At 42.3% G+C, this 15,372-nt stretch overlaps 1 protein-coding gene across 2 annotated transcripts in view; it reads left to right on the plus strand.

Moving 5' to 3' along the window:
- RAD18 (RAD18 E3 ubiquitin protein ligase) overlaps positions 1 to 15,372 on the plus strand; it is a 109,379-nt gene that overhangs the window by 79,733 nt on the left and 14,274 nt on the right. Inside the window, exon 12 of one of the 2 annotated variants that reach the window (XM_083492731.1) lies at positions 2,463 to 2,525. The exons of the other annotated variant lie outside the window; for it this stretch is intronic. Coding sequence (XP_083348857.1) covers positions 2,463 to 2,525 — 63 coding nt within the window. The remainder of the gene's footprint in view (positions 1 to 2,462; positions 2,526 to 15,372) is intronic. 2 annotated transcript variants of the gene reach the window in all.

The following is a 15,372-nucleotide window of genomic DNA, read 5'->3' on the forward strand; positions in this document are numbered from 1 at the left end:
TAACAGTTTGAGGAGCACATTGTTAAATATATAAAGGCCAACAACATACAATGCATTAATAGGCTTGGGAAGCCGTTGGACCTTTGAACGATACGGGAGTCTAAAGACGTTCCAAAGGAGGAGTAAGGAACTGAATTGATTATTTGCATCTGTATTCACAGTGGAAAATAATGGACAGATCCCTGTGCCTGAACTAACTTGTGCAGTAAGGGAGTCTGAGAAACTGAGACAAATAGTGGTGACAAGTTCTAGGCCTACTATACATTAAAACTGACAAATCGCACAGTCTGAATGGCATCCACCCAAGGGTTCTTAAAGAAGTCATATGCGAAATTGCTGGTCTTCTAGCAAAAGTATGCAACTTATTCCTAATATCAGTCTCCACACCTGAGGACTCAAAAATTTAACATCAGTTTTTAAAAGTGATACATTTTTTTCTCTGGCCATTGTTGTGGATTCTGTCACAGTGGCCTGCTGTGTCAGAGCAGGAAGAGTTGGATGAGAAGAGGCAACTTAGCTCTTTCTTCTGCTTGGATAGTTAGATTTAAAAGTATATTGCTGCAGGCAGAATGCCATGAGAAAGGCACAGTCCATTTCTGCACCTGTGTATGATACTCCTGTATCCCCACCTGGACAAATGATAAATTAAAGTTTTCATGCAGTTTTAGATATTCTATTGCAAATGTCCATATGAATATGTTGCCAGTTTGTAGGATTTTCTGGAACATATTACATATTCTCAAAAGCTTTGTAAATTTTAGCTGTGTTTATTTTTAAAGGCAAATTAATTATTAGATATGCACGCCAAAGAAAAAGGGGAATGGAGCGTTTCATTCTGAGTGCTTGCTTGGAAGCTTTTGCCTACCATTTTAGGTTTCTGAAGCTCAGTTTATAAGCCCACCCAGCTTTATATGAATGCTTTAGATGGATGCCGTTCAAATTTGGAAATTGTGGATGCTGCCAAGGATCTTTGCATACCTTTTGCTCCACATGGAAGCTAGATTTCCCCCCTTATGAATTGCATTGCAACAGCTCTAGATTTGATATCACACTGATTCCTAAATGAGGAGTTGCCCATTTCTCCTCTTTTGTGTTTGAAATTATTAATAATTTTAATTTTTAATATTTGCACCAACTAACTGTGGTATGCTTACATATTTCCATTAGGTTATACAAATGATGCAGGGGAGACATGCTGAGCAAAAAAACCTTTTAGGGTATTGTATGTAGATGTCTCCTTTTCCCCTTCACATGGTTTGGTTTGGGGTTGTGTGGTTTGTTTGTTTTTACACTTTTACTAAGCCTATGTAATGGTATAAATGTTAATACCACAATCTTTGGCTATTTTAGTTCAGTGTGCATGTCTGAAGTGAATCCATACTTTTCTTAAGGGATGTACAATTTTTGGCTGCCCTTTCCAAAAGTTGCACTCACCAGCACCTCCACCCAACCAACAGCCAAGGAAGCGCCCTAGGATAAATTCCCATGTGACTGTGGGCCAAAAGCTTCAACTGTTGGAATTACGAAACATAGTTTGCTCTGAATGTTGGATAGTTTTTTCGCTTGTGCATCATCCAGCAAACTCTGCATGACTTCTGTCAGATGGGACCAATCTTCAGTTTCTAACCAGGTGTTCATTTTCTGCATTGTAAGAAACCATGCCTTCTGAAAAAGATGCCTGGCTAACCTTGCCTATTGAACAGCAGTTGGGTATTGGAGCCAAATATAGAGCTTGGGGAGACTCTTACCAGTTCTGAAGCTACCTCTTTTGGGCAAGCTGACTATGTGTTGGCCCAGGACCTATTAAACTCTAGGTCTCCTAGGAGAATGCATCTTCTGGAATCTTCACTCCATCGTGGATTGTTCAGTTGCTGAACAATCCTCATCTGAATGCATCTGCATTGGCAGCTGTGAATATATGAACCCCAAAATTTCAAGTTTATTAGAAGAGATCGGAGATCCCACTCCCCAATGCATTTGGGTGACTAATGGGAAAGGAAGGGTGGAGGTGGAATTTATTCATGCCCTGCACTTTCGCCAAGGAACTCAAAGCAGCATACATGGTTTTCATCTCTCCTCGCAACACGTGCTCCATGTTATCCTCAAACCAATCCTGTACCGTAGGTTATGCTTGAAAATAATTGTTGGCCCAAGATCACCCAGTGAGTTTCATGGCTGAACATGGATTTGTACTCTGATCTTCGCAGTCCTTGTCCAACACTCTGTAACTCAATGGCTTGTATGCAGAGTGCAAATAGATCTGCAAATCTGGAAGAAACTGAAAGTGCCTTAGGACAGTAGCTCGGTTTGTGATCATTTTGTTGATACTGGATCCACATTCTGATATAATCATTGTTTTCATCTTTCTTTCTGTTTGTAGCTTGGCTTCTTTGCCTACTCGATTGGAATATCTAAAAAGTACTACACTGCTCATTAAGGTTAAATTTTGTTTTACTTTTCAGCTCAAGTTCAGACATCATAAGGGATTTGGAGATTGCTGGGAGATGTTCCGATTCATCAGAGAAGTAAGTGTGGTGTAAAATAATTGTTTTTTGTGTCTTAAAAGTTGTCACCTATACTTTTCTTCATCACTCGGCTAACTGGAAACTTGACCAGTGGACTTGAAAATGAGCCAAATATTTTGGCATTTGAGCCAGAAAAACATCTGTGGAAGGTGTCCATCCTGCCATGTGCCCTCCCCCAAAGTCCCCCCCCGGCTGCCCTCCCCCAGTGCTCCACCAAGGTCTCTCCGAAGGATGGGGGAGAATTCCTGAATAGGGTGGACTGAAGCATGGAGAACTGCATGGGGAAAGGTGGACAAAAAAAATAGAGCAGAAGCACCTTCTTTGAGAGGTCCTGTCATCCCATTCAAGATGGTCTCCCAACTCTCTGGATTGACTTTTCAAGGGGATGTCATGCAAGGGGGGTGAGTGGGAGAGCCACCTTTTCCTGAATATCTTCTACCATGACTTGTCTCAGTTCCATCCTATTTGTGTCTCTCCCCACCCTGGTTTCCTGTCAAATTCTTTTTCTGAGGCAATATTTGATTTATTTCATAAAAATTATACACCGCTTGATTGTTTTAAAAAAACAAAACCTCAAAGCAGTTTACAAAAGATAAAACAGTAAAATCAAGAGAAAGAAAAACACAACCCTACTTTTAAACATGTTGTTGTTGTTGTTGTTGTTTAATCGTTTAGTCGTGTCCAATTCTTCGTGACCCCCATGGACCAGAGCATGCCAGGCACTTCTGTCTTCCACTGCCTCCTGCAGTTTGGTCAAACTCATGCTGGTAGCTTTGAGAACACTATCCAACCATCTCGTCCTCTGTCATCCCCTTCTCCTTGTGCCCTCCATCTTTCCCAACATCAGGGTCTTTTCCAGGGAGTCTTCTCATCTCATGAGGTGGCCAAAGTATTGGAGCCTCAGCTTCACAATCTGTCCTTCCAGTGTGCACTCAGGGCTGATTTCCTTAAGAATGGAGAGGTTTGATCTTGCAGTCTATGGGATCACTGCCTTGCTGTGGCGAAGAGGCTTGAATAACTTTTAAACATACAGAAGTTAAAATACATACAGAAGTTAAAATACTAAAACAGATTTAAATTAACCTCAACTTCCCAAGCATCTGGGTAGGCTTGTTTTTATCAGGCACCAAAGAAAGGTACACTGAAGGTGCCTGCTTGATCTCACTAGGCAGGCAGTTCCAAAGTGTAGGCGCCGCCACTCTAAATGATTGAGTATGGAATGGGTATTAGGGGATACCTGTAGTCGTGCCAATTCCACCGATTGAAGCAGTTGAGTGGGCACATGTAGGGTAAGGTGATCTCATAGGTAAACTGCTCCGAAGTTATTAAGGGCTTTACATACTAATAGTAACACCTTGAACTTGCAAATCAGTAGCCAGTGCAGATCTCTGACCACAGGTATTACATGCTGACAGGGCCTCACTCCTGTCAGCAATCGTGCTGCAGCATTCTGCCCTAGCTGCAGCTTCCGGGTCAAGCGTTAAGAGCAGCAACGAACACAATTTGAAACGGGATGGAAATAAACTAAACCGTAAAATATTTTAATGGCATTTCTTTGTTCTGAAGCACCATATTCCACTGCGATTACTTATGCCTATTTGTGGCCATTCAAGTGTTTTTTTAAAAACTGAAAATAATAGCATCGGTTTCAGAAGTTTAGGCGGTTCCACAAAGCTGTGACTTTTCCAGCTGAGTTTAATTGAAAATGTTTGTTACATTGCGAGATGTGTCAAAAGAAAAGCATTCGCTGAGAGGTAAATCCAAACGCAAAGCTTAAAGATCAGTAACTGATTCAGAAAAAAATAATGTTGGATTGTTAAGTAGTCAATAAAGACATTATTTCATATGAATGTATGAACTGATAATGCAGACTTCCCCTTCTCGTGTGTGTGTGTGTGTGTGTGTGTGTGTGTGTTTGTGTGTGAATTTGACTAGATTTTGCCTCTTTGCAGTTGAGAAGGTGAAGAAGCTGGGATGCTGGGCCTTCTTTACTGTTTCTTTATTTCCCTACATTAGATGTTAATTCTTCGAGATTTAGTTCGTTTTATCTTTTTCAGTTCTTTTCTGGGGAAATCAAATGGACAGTGAAACCTTATATGAACCCAAGCAGCATTCCAACAGCATCCCCCCCCCCCCAAAAAAAAACACTTTTCTAATTGTTAATCAAACACCATTGGTTACAGAAATCACAGCTTCCTCTTTAGGGGATGGAGGGACTGGCTGCCTCTTAATCTTTCACATGTAAGTGGAGAGTTTTCTCCCTCCTTCCCATAGATAATGAATGAAACGTGAGCTCTTTTTCAAAGGGCTGCTTTTTATGTATTCTAGGAGCAGGTGTTGCAGGTATAAAAACAGCAATATAATTCAGCCCACTCTGAATTTCTAATTTTCAGAAGCCTTTCGCTGCAAAAGATTTAGAGCAGCAGCCAAAGGAAGTGAAGGGGAGGACTTGCATGAGAAATTTTCATAAATATAATTATTTCTTAACTGGTGCAAAAGTACTATTCAGGCTCCTGTTCCAGCATCAGGTTTGAGGGCAACTTGGGCAACCCCGCCGGACCTTCTCTCAGTGGCAACCCAAAGTAAGCTTGTCCAGACAGCCTGGAGTAGAGAAAATCAGAAGACTGGGTGACGCAGTGGCTTCCTTTACTCAGAATACCAATGAATCCTAACGCAGTCGGGTTCAGAGACTGGAAAAATCAAGGAGGGGACTGCAGCTTTGCCTGGTGCTTCCCTTCTCAGCACTGAACTGAATATTGAAAATAACAGGGGGTGCTGGTGATTAGCATCAGCATTTGCTCACCATGCTTGAATAGCTCAGTCAGTAGAGCCTGAGATTCTCAATCTCAGGGTTGTGGGTTTGAACCCCACATTGGGCAAAATATTCCTGCATTGCAGAGGGTTGGATTAGATTACCCTTGCGGTCCCTTCCAGTTCTACAATTCTATGGTTCTATGCCAGTTCCAGAGAGCCAGTGTGGTGTAGTGGTTAAGAGCGGTAGATTTGTAATCTGGGAAACCGGGTTCGCATCTCCGCTCCTCCACATGCAGCTGCTGTGTGACCTTGGGCCAGTCACACTTCTTTGAAGTCTCTCAGCCCCACTCACCTCACAGAGTGTTTGTTGTTGGGGAGGAAGGGAAAGGAGAATGTTAGCCACTTTGAGACTCCTTAGGGTAGTGATAAAGCGAGATATCAAATCCAAACTTTTCTTCTTCATGTGGTGACTTAGACCTGGGCCATTCTACTACCACATTCAGCTGCATGAATAAATCAGGCAATGCCAATGCCCGGTTTGGCAGAGCTCTCAGCAGCCCTCTGGATCTTTAGGGTATGGAAGAGCTGGAGACATCCCTGAACTGTATCCTCAGAACAATGGCATATTCTGTTTTGTGTGGGGGCGTGGGGATGTTGTTGCTCAGCCACAAATACCATTTTTCCGGGAAAGGAGATGGAGAGAGTTGTGGCACAAGAATTGTGAGTACTCTTGGATGATGCCATCTTGCCAGGCAGTCCATTCTGAACAATGTAGGCATTAGGGTTTTAGTGTTGTGGCTCCTGCTTTTGGGAATTGCCTCCTCTTGACAGTTAGACATGTGCTGTTTCTGTTGACCCCACCAAAGAGCTTTGTCTTCCAAAAAGCCTTTTAGTTGAACCAATTCCCATTCTGCAGCCATACTGGAATTATTATTTTTTAAATAGCTTTAAGATTTTCAAATCTGTTTTTAATACGTTTTAAGATGTTTTTATTGCTATGTTCCGTGTGGTTCGCTGCCCTGGGCTCCTTTGAGAGAAAGGGAGGGATATAAATGTAATAATAAATTAACAAAAATGATCATACAGCTGGTGAAATTTCACAAAAGCTGATGCCATAATAAAGAAATTCGGTTTTCCATAAAGTGCTGCAAGACACTTCATTGTTTTTGTTGTAACAGAAATAGTTACATGCCATTAACTGTTTTTTACTTCCAGCAGTCTTCCAGTTGTATGTCTGAAGCTTGTTGTTATAGTGCATGGAATTTGGTGGTTGGCCATGTTTTATTTCAGTATCATTTGTTTCCATGTACCTGCAACAGGGTGTCTTTTCATCCTGGGTTGTTGTTGTTGTTGTTTTCTTCTCCAATGCTGTTTATTTGCAGTAATGTTTTAATAATGAAAACAGCATTTGTGATCGAAAAAGACAGCCCTTTTTTGGGGTATTTGGCAGGAATTCAGAAGACATTGTAGATCCTATCTCACATCTCCACTGCTGTCCCTTTGTCCCCCCAAAGCTGTTCCTCAATGCGGCACAGAGTGGCATTCAGTGGTGTAAAAAGCTGCAGCCAAATGGAGGAATCAACTGCGTCTTTGTGTGTGTGCATAGAAGTGCCTTAGGTATACACTAAGTAGCACTTTGGATCGTGGCCCATATTTATGTGGCATGCCTCTGTGAAAAATACCCTTTGATTAATACTCAAAAGTATAATTGCTTTTATTACTATTCCACTTTATTTGATTTGAACATCGAATCTGGATTATTGCCCAGAAGATGAGACTTGCAATTTTTTTTTATTTGATGGGGCAGTTGTATCCATCATAACAGTGTGATAACCCTTTCAGTTTGTGGTTCGAGGACCCGACCCGGCGAAGTGAAATAAAGACACAAGGACACGTGATGTAAGGTTAATGAGCTAGAAAAGGCCACAACTTTATTGGTTACAGCAATTGAAAGGTATTGGCTTAGGCATTGGATCGAAACAAGTGGGTTATTCACCAGTAGGTGGAGCCTGTTGATGCTAATCCAACTATAGGCTCACCCCTGCTGTCACCGAGGGTCGTGCCAAGGCCTCCCGCCAAGCAGGCATCGGACGGAATACACGACCCCCAGATTCCTTTAACGGAATACCCCTAAAAATTGAAGGCATAGGCGATGGCCACACCTAGCACTTCCACACACTGCAACACATTATTCCAATGCCTAACCTACCCACCAATACCACAAAAGTTGTGACGATTGCTACGAGGTAGGCGAAAAAACCAAAAAGCCTAGTGCCAAATGGAAAAACTCCTACCAGGCCCCCCAGGCAACCGGGGCGACCAACCTAAGGTCCATAGCAAGGCCAAAAACCTAAGCCCTAACTAAAAGGGAGTGGAGGGTGGGTGACTCGCGACGGACGGAGGAAGAATGAGGCCGGGGAAGGCTGGCGCTGCAGCAAAATGCCGCTGAACACGCCCCCTCCGTGGCTCCTGATTGGATGGCCACCGAGGGGGCGTGAGCGCCAGCCAGGTGAGCGGGCGGGCAGGGGGCCACGCCCCCTGCTAGCCGGAGCTCGGGCCCTGACCACAACCCCTCCCCTCTCTTTCAGGGAGGAGAGTCTTTCTCCAAACTTTTCTAAATGTATTAAAGAGAAGCATTCTTTAGATATTAAAAACAAACCACAAAGTGGTTCCTCTCTTGTATGCAAACATGTTTCCAACTTGGCTTGTTAAGTAGGTTGTCTAATGGGTATCATACATTTCCCTTTATGCTTAGGTTCCTTTTAAAACTCTTGTAACTTACAATAAGGGTCATCGGCACAATTTATACTGTATAGTCTGGAATCACTGCACTTAAAGACTAATAGATTTTAGTGACTCTGGTTCAGAAGGTGATTGCTAAATGAGCAAATGTAAGTGCTGTCAGGGTATGTCAATTAAAATAACTGATGAAGTAATTATGTTGCAGAGTTGTTAAATTATTCTTTTTTCATTTCATTTCGTTTGATAAGCTACTCTTAACCTCAAGTGGCATAAACGCTGTATACTCTGATCTTTGGTGTAGTGATGAGCAAACACCCCTCAGCTAACCTTGAAAACCTTCATTTTAGGTTTTGCAGTTTTCCAAAAGCACTAGGGGGGAAATAGTGTGTTTTTCCTTTTTTCCTGGATAGGTTAGTATTATTAAGGAAAGCTAATAAAAAATAGTTGGAATACTCCTCTCGCCTACCAGCCCTTCACCCCCCACCCCCAATTTCCAAGGGGAGGAAAAAAGCCTTTAGTAACAAGTGGAGAAGGGGTTTGCAAAATGTGGAAGTAAGCAGTGCTTAACTGGAAATTTTGCTTCTGAGCACAGCCAGAAGTGAAGTTCCTCTTTATCCCAAACTGAAACAGGAAAATGTTCACATCACATGCTCACTGGCTACGATTTGCTGCCAAGGTGCATGGGATTATTTTGATTTACTACTGGACTCGGAACGCAGAAGAAACAAATGTCCACATTTGAGCATTATTGAGCTGTTAATTCACATTTTTTTCCAGTCGGATTAAAACTAGACTAGTGCATACCTGCATGTATTTGAATTTGTCTATGCGGAGCAACTTTTGAAATTCCTGTTCATACCAGTAGATATTCCCTTTTATCTTTGTCCCTGCCTTCTAATGTGTTGATGATTCTCTTAGACCAATTAAGTACCAAAGGGGCATGCACAAAAATAGCTGCATGTTCACCTTGTTTTTTTCTGTTTAAAGTGCCCCTGCCCAAGGAGTGTGCAAAAGCACAAAGGCTGATGTAAGATTGCTTGTGTAGTTTTCTAATTTTGTGCAAATCAGAGAAAGCAAAATAAATATGTGTGTGCGGGCACAAGCATCTAAGTTCCTGGTGCATTCCTACTAGCACTCAGGAAAATAAATGAAAGCAATGGCAAAATCCCAAGTATCGAAAGAATAAAAATATTCCCCTATACAGAAGTGCACCAGAAATAGTTCCGAGCATGACAGGAAAAGAACTGAAAGCATTGTGTCCACTCACACAAAGACACCGAAACAAATTGTCTGCGACTCCAAATAGAGTGGTTTGAGCCTGATTTCCTCCAACTTACATGATTGTACCTGTATCATGTAATCCCGAATCTACAGGAGAAAAGCATTGAGATTGTGTTGTTTCAGGGTTACAGTATGTCATGTGGACAAGTTGTATGTCCCATGTTCTGCATGTCCAAATGTTCTGCAACAAGAACTGACTCTTAAGCATGCACATTTCCGGATAACGAGAGGCCACCCCTCTGGGTTTTTTCCCCCTAAGGGAGAGAGTAAATAGTTTTAGGAGAGATTTTTGTGTTTTGTGCTGGGAATCTAATTTTGCATTGCATCTGAATTCCAAAGGCCCTGAGCTCAGATCTATATGGCATGAAGCTTTGTGGATTGGGAATGCCATTATGTTTGCCCCCATCATCCATAGTTTAGTGGTGTTGTCAGGAGAAGACTGCAGTATTCTTGCTCTTCATTAATTCATTTTCATGTTGCTTGTGGCAGAAAGTGCTGCATAATTACAGTACAAGCCATATCTTTCGGTAGTATTTGCCGTCCATGTTGATTTCAGGTGAGGTGCTAAGATCCAGCCCTGCAGTGTGCTCTCATCTTTCCATAGGGGCGAAGCTTACTGCCAAGAGGGAAGGTGCACTATATAAGAAACATTGCTTAGACATCCTGATGACCTGACTAAGGCTTTCAACACTGTAAATCGTAATGCCCTGTGGACTGTCCTTCTGAAAATTGGCTGCCCAGATAAATTTGTAAACATCATTCGGCTCCTCCATGATAATATGACAGCAACAATCGCAGATAACAATAGCCCTCAAAGGGAACCATTCACAGTGGGATCAGGTGTTAAACAGGATTGTGTTATTGCCCCAACTCTATTCAGTATTTTCATTGCCATGATCCTACAGTTTGTTGATGGGAAACTCCCCACCGGCGTAGAAATCATTTATCGAACAGATGGAAAGCTCTTCAATCTGAGCAGGCTGAAAGCAAAGAGTAAGGTTACCGTAACTTCCATCATAGAGCTTCAGTATGCTGATGACAACGTAGTGTGCACACGCTCAGAGGATGACCTCCAAACCATTCTAATTATCTTTGCAGAAGCTTGTGAAAAGCTTGGCCTATCACTCAACATCCAAAACAAAATGCTTCACCAACAAGTACAAAATAACCCCTCTGCAGTGCCACAAATCCAACTCAATGGTGTAATGTTGGAAAATGTCAATCACTTCTCCTACCTAGGCAGTTATCTTTCCACAAGGGCCAACATTGAATCCGAAATCCCGCATCTCCAACTCCTCAAAAGATTCCATCAATGGTGTCTCCGAAAAATTTTACACATCACTTGGGAAGACAGGCGAACTAATGCCAGTGTACTGGAAGCAGCAAAGATCACCAGTGTTGAAGCAATGATTCTTCAACATCAACTTCGTTGGACTGGCCATGTTGTGCGGATGCCTGATGATCGTCTTCCAAAGCAACTACTCTATTCCGAACTTAAAAATGGAAAGCGTAATGCTGGTGGTCAACAAAAGAGGTTTACAGACTGTCTCAAGGCAAATCTAAAAAAATGTAGTATAAACACTGATAACTGGGAAACACTGGCCTGCGAATGCTCCAGTTGGAGAACAGCCTTTACCAAAGGTGTCATGGGCTCTGAAGACACTTGAACTCATGACACAAGGGAGAAATGTGCTAGAAGGAAGGCATGCTTGGCAAATCCACACCGTTATCAACTCCCGCCTGGAAACCAATGTTCCCACTGTGGCAGGACATGTGGATCCAGAATTGGCCTCCACAGTCACTTACGGACTCTTTGTTAAAACCGTGTTTATGGAAGACAATCTTAATCTACTAAGAGTGATCACCAAAGAAAAAGAAGAAGCATATCTAAACATGTTATGCCTTTAATTGCAACAATTAACATAGCTGCAATAAATTAAAATGTCTTTCTTAAAGCAAAGCACACATGAAGAGACATTGCTTAATTTCTTTAGGCATGTGCTGGACAGGCTCCAGTTTCTTGTAATCACTGTACATTAATCTGGCTGCTTTTCAAAGAAAATTAAGGTCTCTGATCAGGACAGTTAATTCATTGTTGCAGAAAAATTGCCTTAACATATTTAATCCCAGGCTGGGCTTCTCAAATAAAAACCAACTCTTCAGCTAATCTCCCAACTTCTCAGCGAAGCCAAATGACCTACGTAGCAAAATTGGGAGCATTTGACTTTGCAGCACATGACCTCCGGGGCACTTCTTGAATTCTATCCAGCTCGAATAATGTAGTAACAGAGTGACCCTGTTTTTCCAAGGATTCGGTTCTTTCCTGTTGGAATTATTTCTGTAGTGACTTATCCAGATCAATTTGCAGAGGTCCAACAGTGAACTGGTGTTGGAATTATCTTTTCCATAGAATTATCTTTTAGTAGTATATCAAACTGCTATACTGGAGTAGACAAAAGTGGGAGAAATCAAGACACAGGTAAGTAATGGGAAGAATATCTGGCTATTTAAGTTCCACATAATTAGGGTACATTACAGCAGAGTTTGAGTTCAAGATAGTTGTCTCATAGGCTTTGTAAAAAGAATAATAATAATAATGTCGAATTAAATAGAACTTCACATATGGAAGTGTATATCTCTGAATGCCAGCTGCTAAGGATACCATAATAATAATAATAATAATAATAATAATAATAATAATAATAATAATAATAATAATTTTTATTTATACCCCAGCCAAGGCTGGGCTCAGTCTGCATAGGAGCTCCCATTTGACTGGATACAGTTAGGGGGGAAAACTTTGACTAAGTTTATCTGATCCAGCACTGACTGGACACATGAGCAGTGTTACACTGACTTTGCTCTACGCATTATGACAGCTTTTGCAAAGTGATCTTCATTGGCTGTATTCAAATGCTAGATCTAATCAGCATAGACCCACTGAAATCAATGTACCTGAATTATCGATGCCCATTAACTTCAATGGGTCTCTCAGAGTAGAACTACCATTGGAGTCATTCGTTTGTTTCCCTTTTCTTATCTTAAGTGGAAATCTGTTGCGCCAATTTCGGAAGATGTCATAATAGATGCAGGTTTGTCAGTCAAAAGCAAGGAATGGTGTTCCCCTCTGATAGCAGTCGGTGGTGTACAACAAAGATAGTCCTTGTGGATTTCAGTACTTGCTTGTGCTTTTGAAAACAACAACAGGAACCCACCATGTGGGAATACATGGTGAGCATCTGGGCACACCGATGCTGCAGGCACAGCATTCTCCTGTGAAAATGATGGATTGCAAACATTGGCCAGCTTCTGCTGTGAGGAACAGGGAGCTGTGGCTACAGAAATAGGAGGAGGTTTCTGTGCAGACTACAACAAATCCTCTTGAACCAAAAAAAAAACCACAAAACACAAAACAAAAAACCCCCCACTGCTACATGCCTGGACTTTCACCAAGCAACAGATCTTTGTTATGTCTTGTGAAGGCAGTGCTTTTTTAAACCAAATTATTGTGCCCCACCTCAGCGGCCAGTGCCTGAGGTTAGTTGGCCTACAAAGTACTCTAAGTAGTTTTGGAAGATTCCAAATACTGTTCTCTGCTTAAACCTTTTTGAACTTGCACCAGGAACTGCTTGGGAAAGTAGTACCTCAGCCATGGGGAAACTTGAACTGGTGCTTCAACTAGTATGTGAACTTCAATATAAATTAGTACTCCTTTATGAGAGGAAGTTGACTGAGCCTTCCAAGCAATTTATTCAGTGCCGGATTTACATATAAGCTAAACAAGCTATAGCTTAGGGCCCCATTCTCTTGGAGGCCCCCAAAAATTTTAAAGGAAAAAAACCTGGATGTACATTTCCAAAATATAAGATAAAAAACAAATAAAATAAAACCTACATACAGCAACAATGTTTTGTGTTGTGTAGGCTCCTATGATGTAAGTAATGGGCCCCGCCTGCTAGGCTGCTCCCTAAAATATCACTGGTTTCCTCATTTCTATATACAGGGTGCCTACGTTCTGCATGGACTGATTGCATGGCAACATGTGCAAATGGCTTTAGATACCTATTAGGTCCATAAATTACCATATAGCATATATTCAACACAAAAAACAGTGACAATTTGTTGTTGACAAAGGACAGCGGGACATATAAAGGGCCCCATTACCTTCAGTAGCTTAGGGCCTCCTCAAACCTAAATCTGGCCCTGAATTTATTCCAGTGCTATCTTATTCTGGCATCCTACAAATTACTTTGATAGGAACTGGCTATGTTTAGCCTTCTGAAGAGACAGTTAACAGGCAATATGGTGGCTGAAGGAATATTTGGAGGGCTATCACATTGATAATGGAGAACATTTTCTGTTGCTCTGGAAAGTAATTGTGTATATGTAACATTTTATGGCACTCACTGTCACATGGTATGGTGATGGCCACTGGCTCAGACGACTTTAAAAGAGGACTAGGCAAATTCATGGAGTATACGTCATGATTGCCACATGGAACATCCATTGTTCAGAGGCTATGTGGCACAGAATTCCAGGGAAGCAACAGAAGGAGATGACTATGGCCTTCAACTCCTGTTTGGGGGCTTACGTGGTTAGCCACTGTAGGATGCAGGTTGCTGAACTATGAAAGGTGGCCTGCTTTAGGAGGGAGTTGGCAATGGTCATGGGGTTAGGTGGATTTAAAAGACTAGACAACTGTATGGAAGGAAAGCCTTCTGATTACCATCAGCCATGATTGCTAGCTGGGATCTTCGGATTTCAGAATTTCCTGAATGCCGTTTGTTGTGGGATTGTGGCAGAAAGTAGGAGGGGCCGATCCTTCAGGCCCTTCTTGTGGATTTTGCAGACCCATTTGGCTAGTTGCTTTTGGAAACAGGCTGTTGAACTGAATCTTCCCCAACCTGGTGCCCTCCAGATGTTGTTGAACTGAGCCCCAGTCAACATGGACAATGGTCAGGGTTGATGGAAGATGTGAAGGGGTCCTTGGGAGAAGCCTGGCCATTGCTTCTTTCAAAAGGAGAAGCCTCAAAATCTCTGCAGGCATAGAATTTTCCACAGACTGCTTTGTATCTGGATTATGCTGTGCCTTGTCCTTTCTTCAGGTTGCCTCTGTGGAAGCTGAATGGAAGATTCATGGGCTGCCCATCTCTTGCCAAGGCAGTTTGGGGAGCTTAGTTGTTAATGCACAAAGCGGAACATTTGAGAGTGTTGTCAGTACAGGTACAACTGTGAGATGAATGTCTTGTTAGTCATCAGGGCTGGCTCACACTGCCAGGTCCTTGTACCCTAATAATGGTTGATAATTTGCAGCCTCCTTGTTGTGTACTGTGTGAAATGGGTAAGGAAAGGGCAAGGGCAATGCGGTGAAAGAGTTCCGATCTTGAAAATCAGAAAAGAAAAGCATGTCTTGTTTCGCCATCGGGGGGGGGGGGGCTTTCAATTTGAGCAGTGTTTGTGTTACCTCTCTCTATAGTCTGCATATACAAACTCCCTAATTCTGGACAAAGAAAATAGATGAGGTGGTTCTGCAGCACTCAACTAGTTAAAAGTCAGAGGTTGATGTGCATTATAATGAGTGAAATAAGTATTTGTTCCCTTTGCAAAAGATGACTTAGTTGTCGTTTAGTCGTGTCCGACTCTTCGTGACCCCATGGACCAGAGCACGCCAGGCACTCCTGTCTTCCACTGCCTCCCACAGTTTGGTCAGACTCATGCTGGTAGCTTTGAGAACACTGTCCAACCATCTCGTCCTCTGTCGTCCCCTTCTCCTTGTGCCCTCCATCTTTCCCAACATCAGGGTCTTTTCCAGGGAGTCTTCTCTTCTCATGAGGTGGCCAAAGTATTGGAGCCTCAGCTTCACGATCTGTTCTTAGTACTTGGTGGCAAAACCCTTGTTGGCAATTATAGAGGTCAGACGTTTCTTGTAGGTGGCCACCAGGTTTGCACACATCTCAGGAGGTATTTTGTCCCACTCCTCTTTGCAGATCTTCTCCAAGTCAGTAAGATTTCGAGGCTGATGTGAACCTGGCAGTTAGATTCAGTTTGGAAGATGGTAGCTAATAACATT

Source organism: Podarcis liolepis, assembly GCF_965112155.1.
Source record: "Podarcis liolepis genome assembly, chromosome: 2".
In the NCBI taxonomy this organism is placed as follows: Eukaryota; Metazoa; Chordata; class Lepidosauria; order Squamata; family Lacertidae; genus Podarcis; species Podarcis liolepis.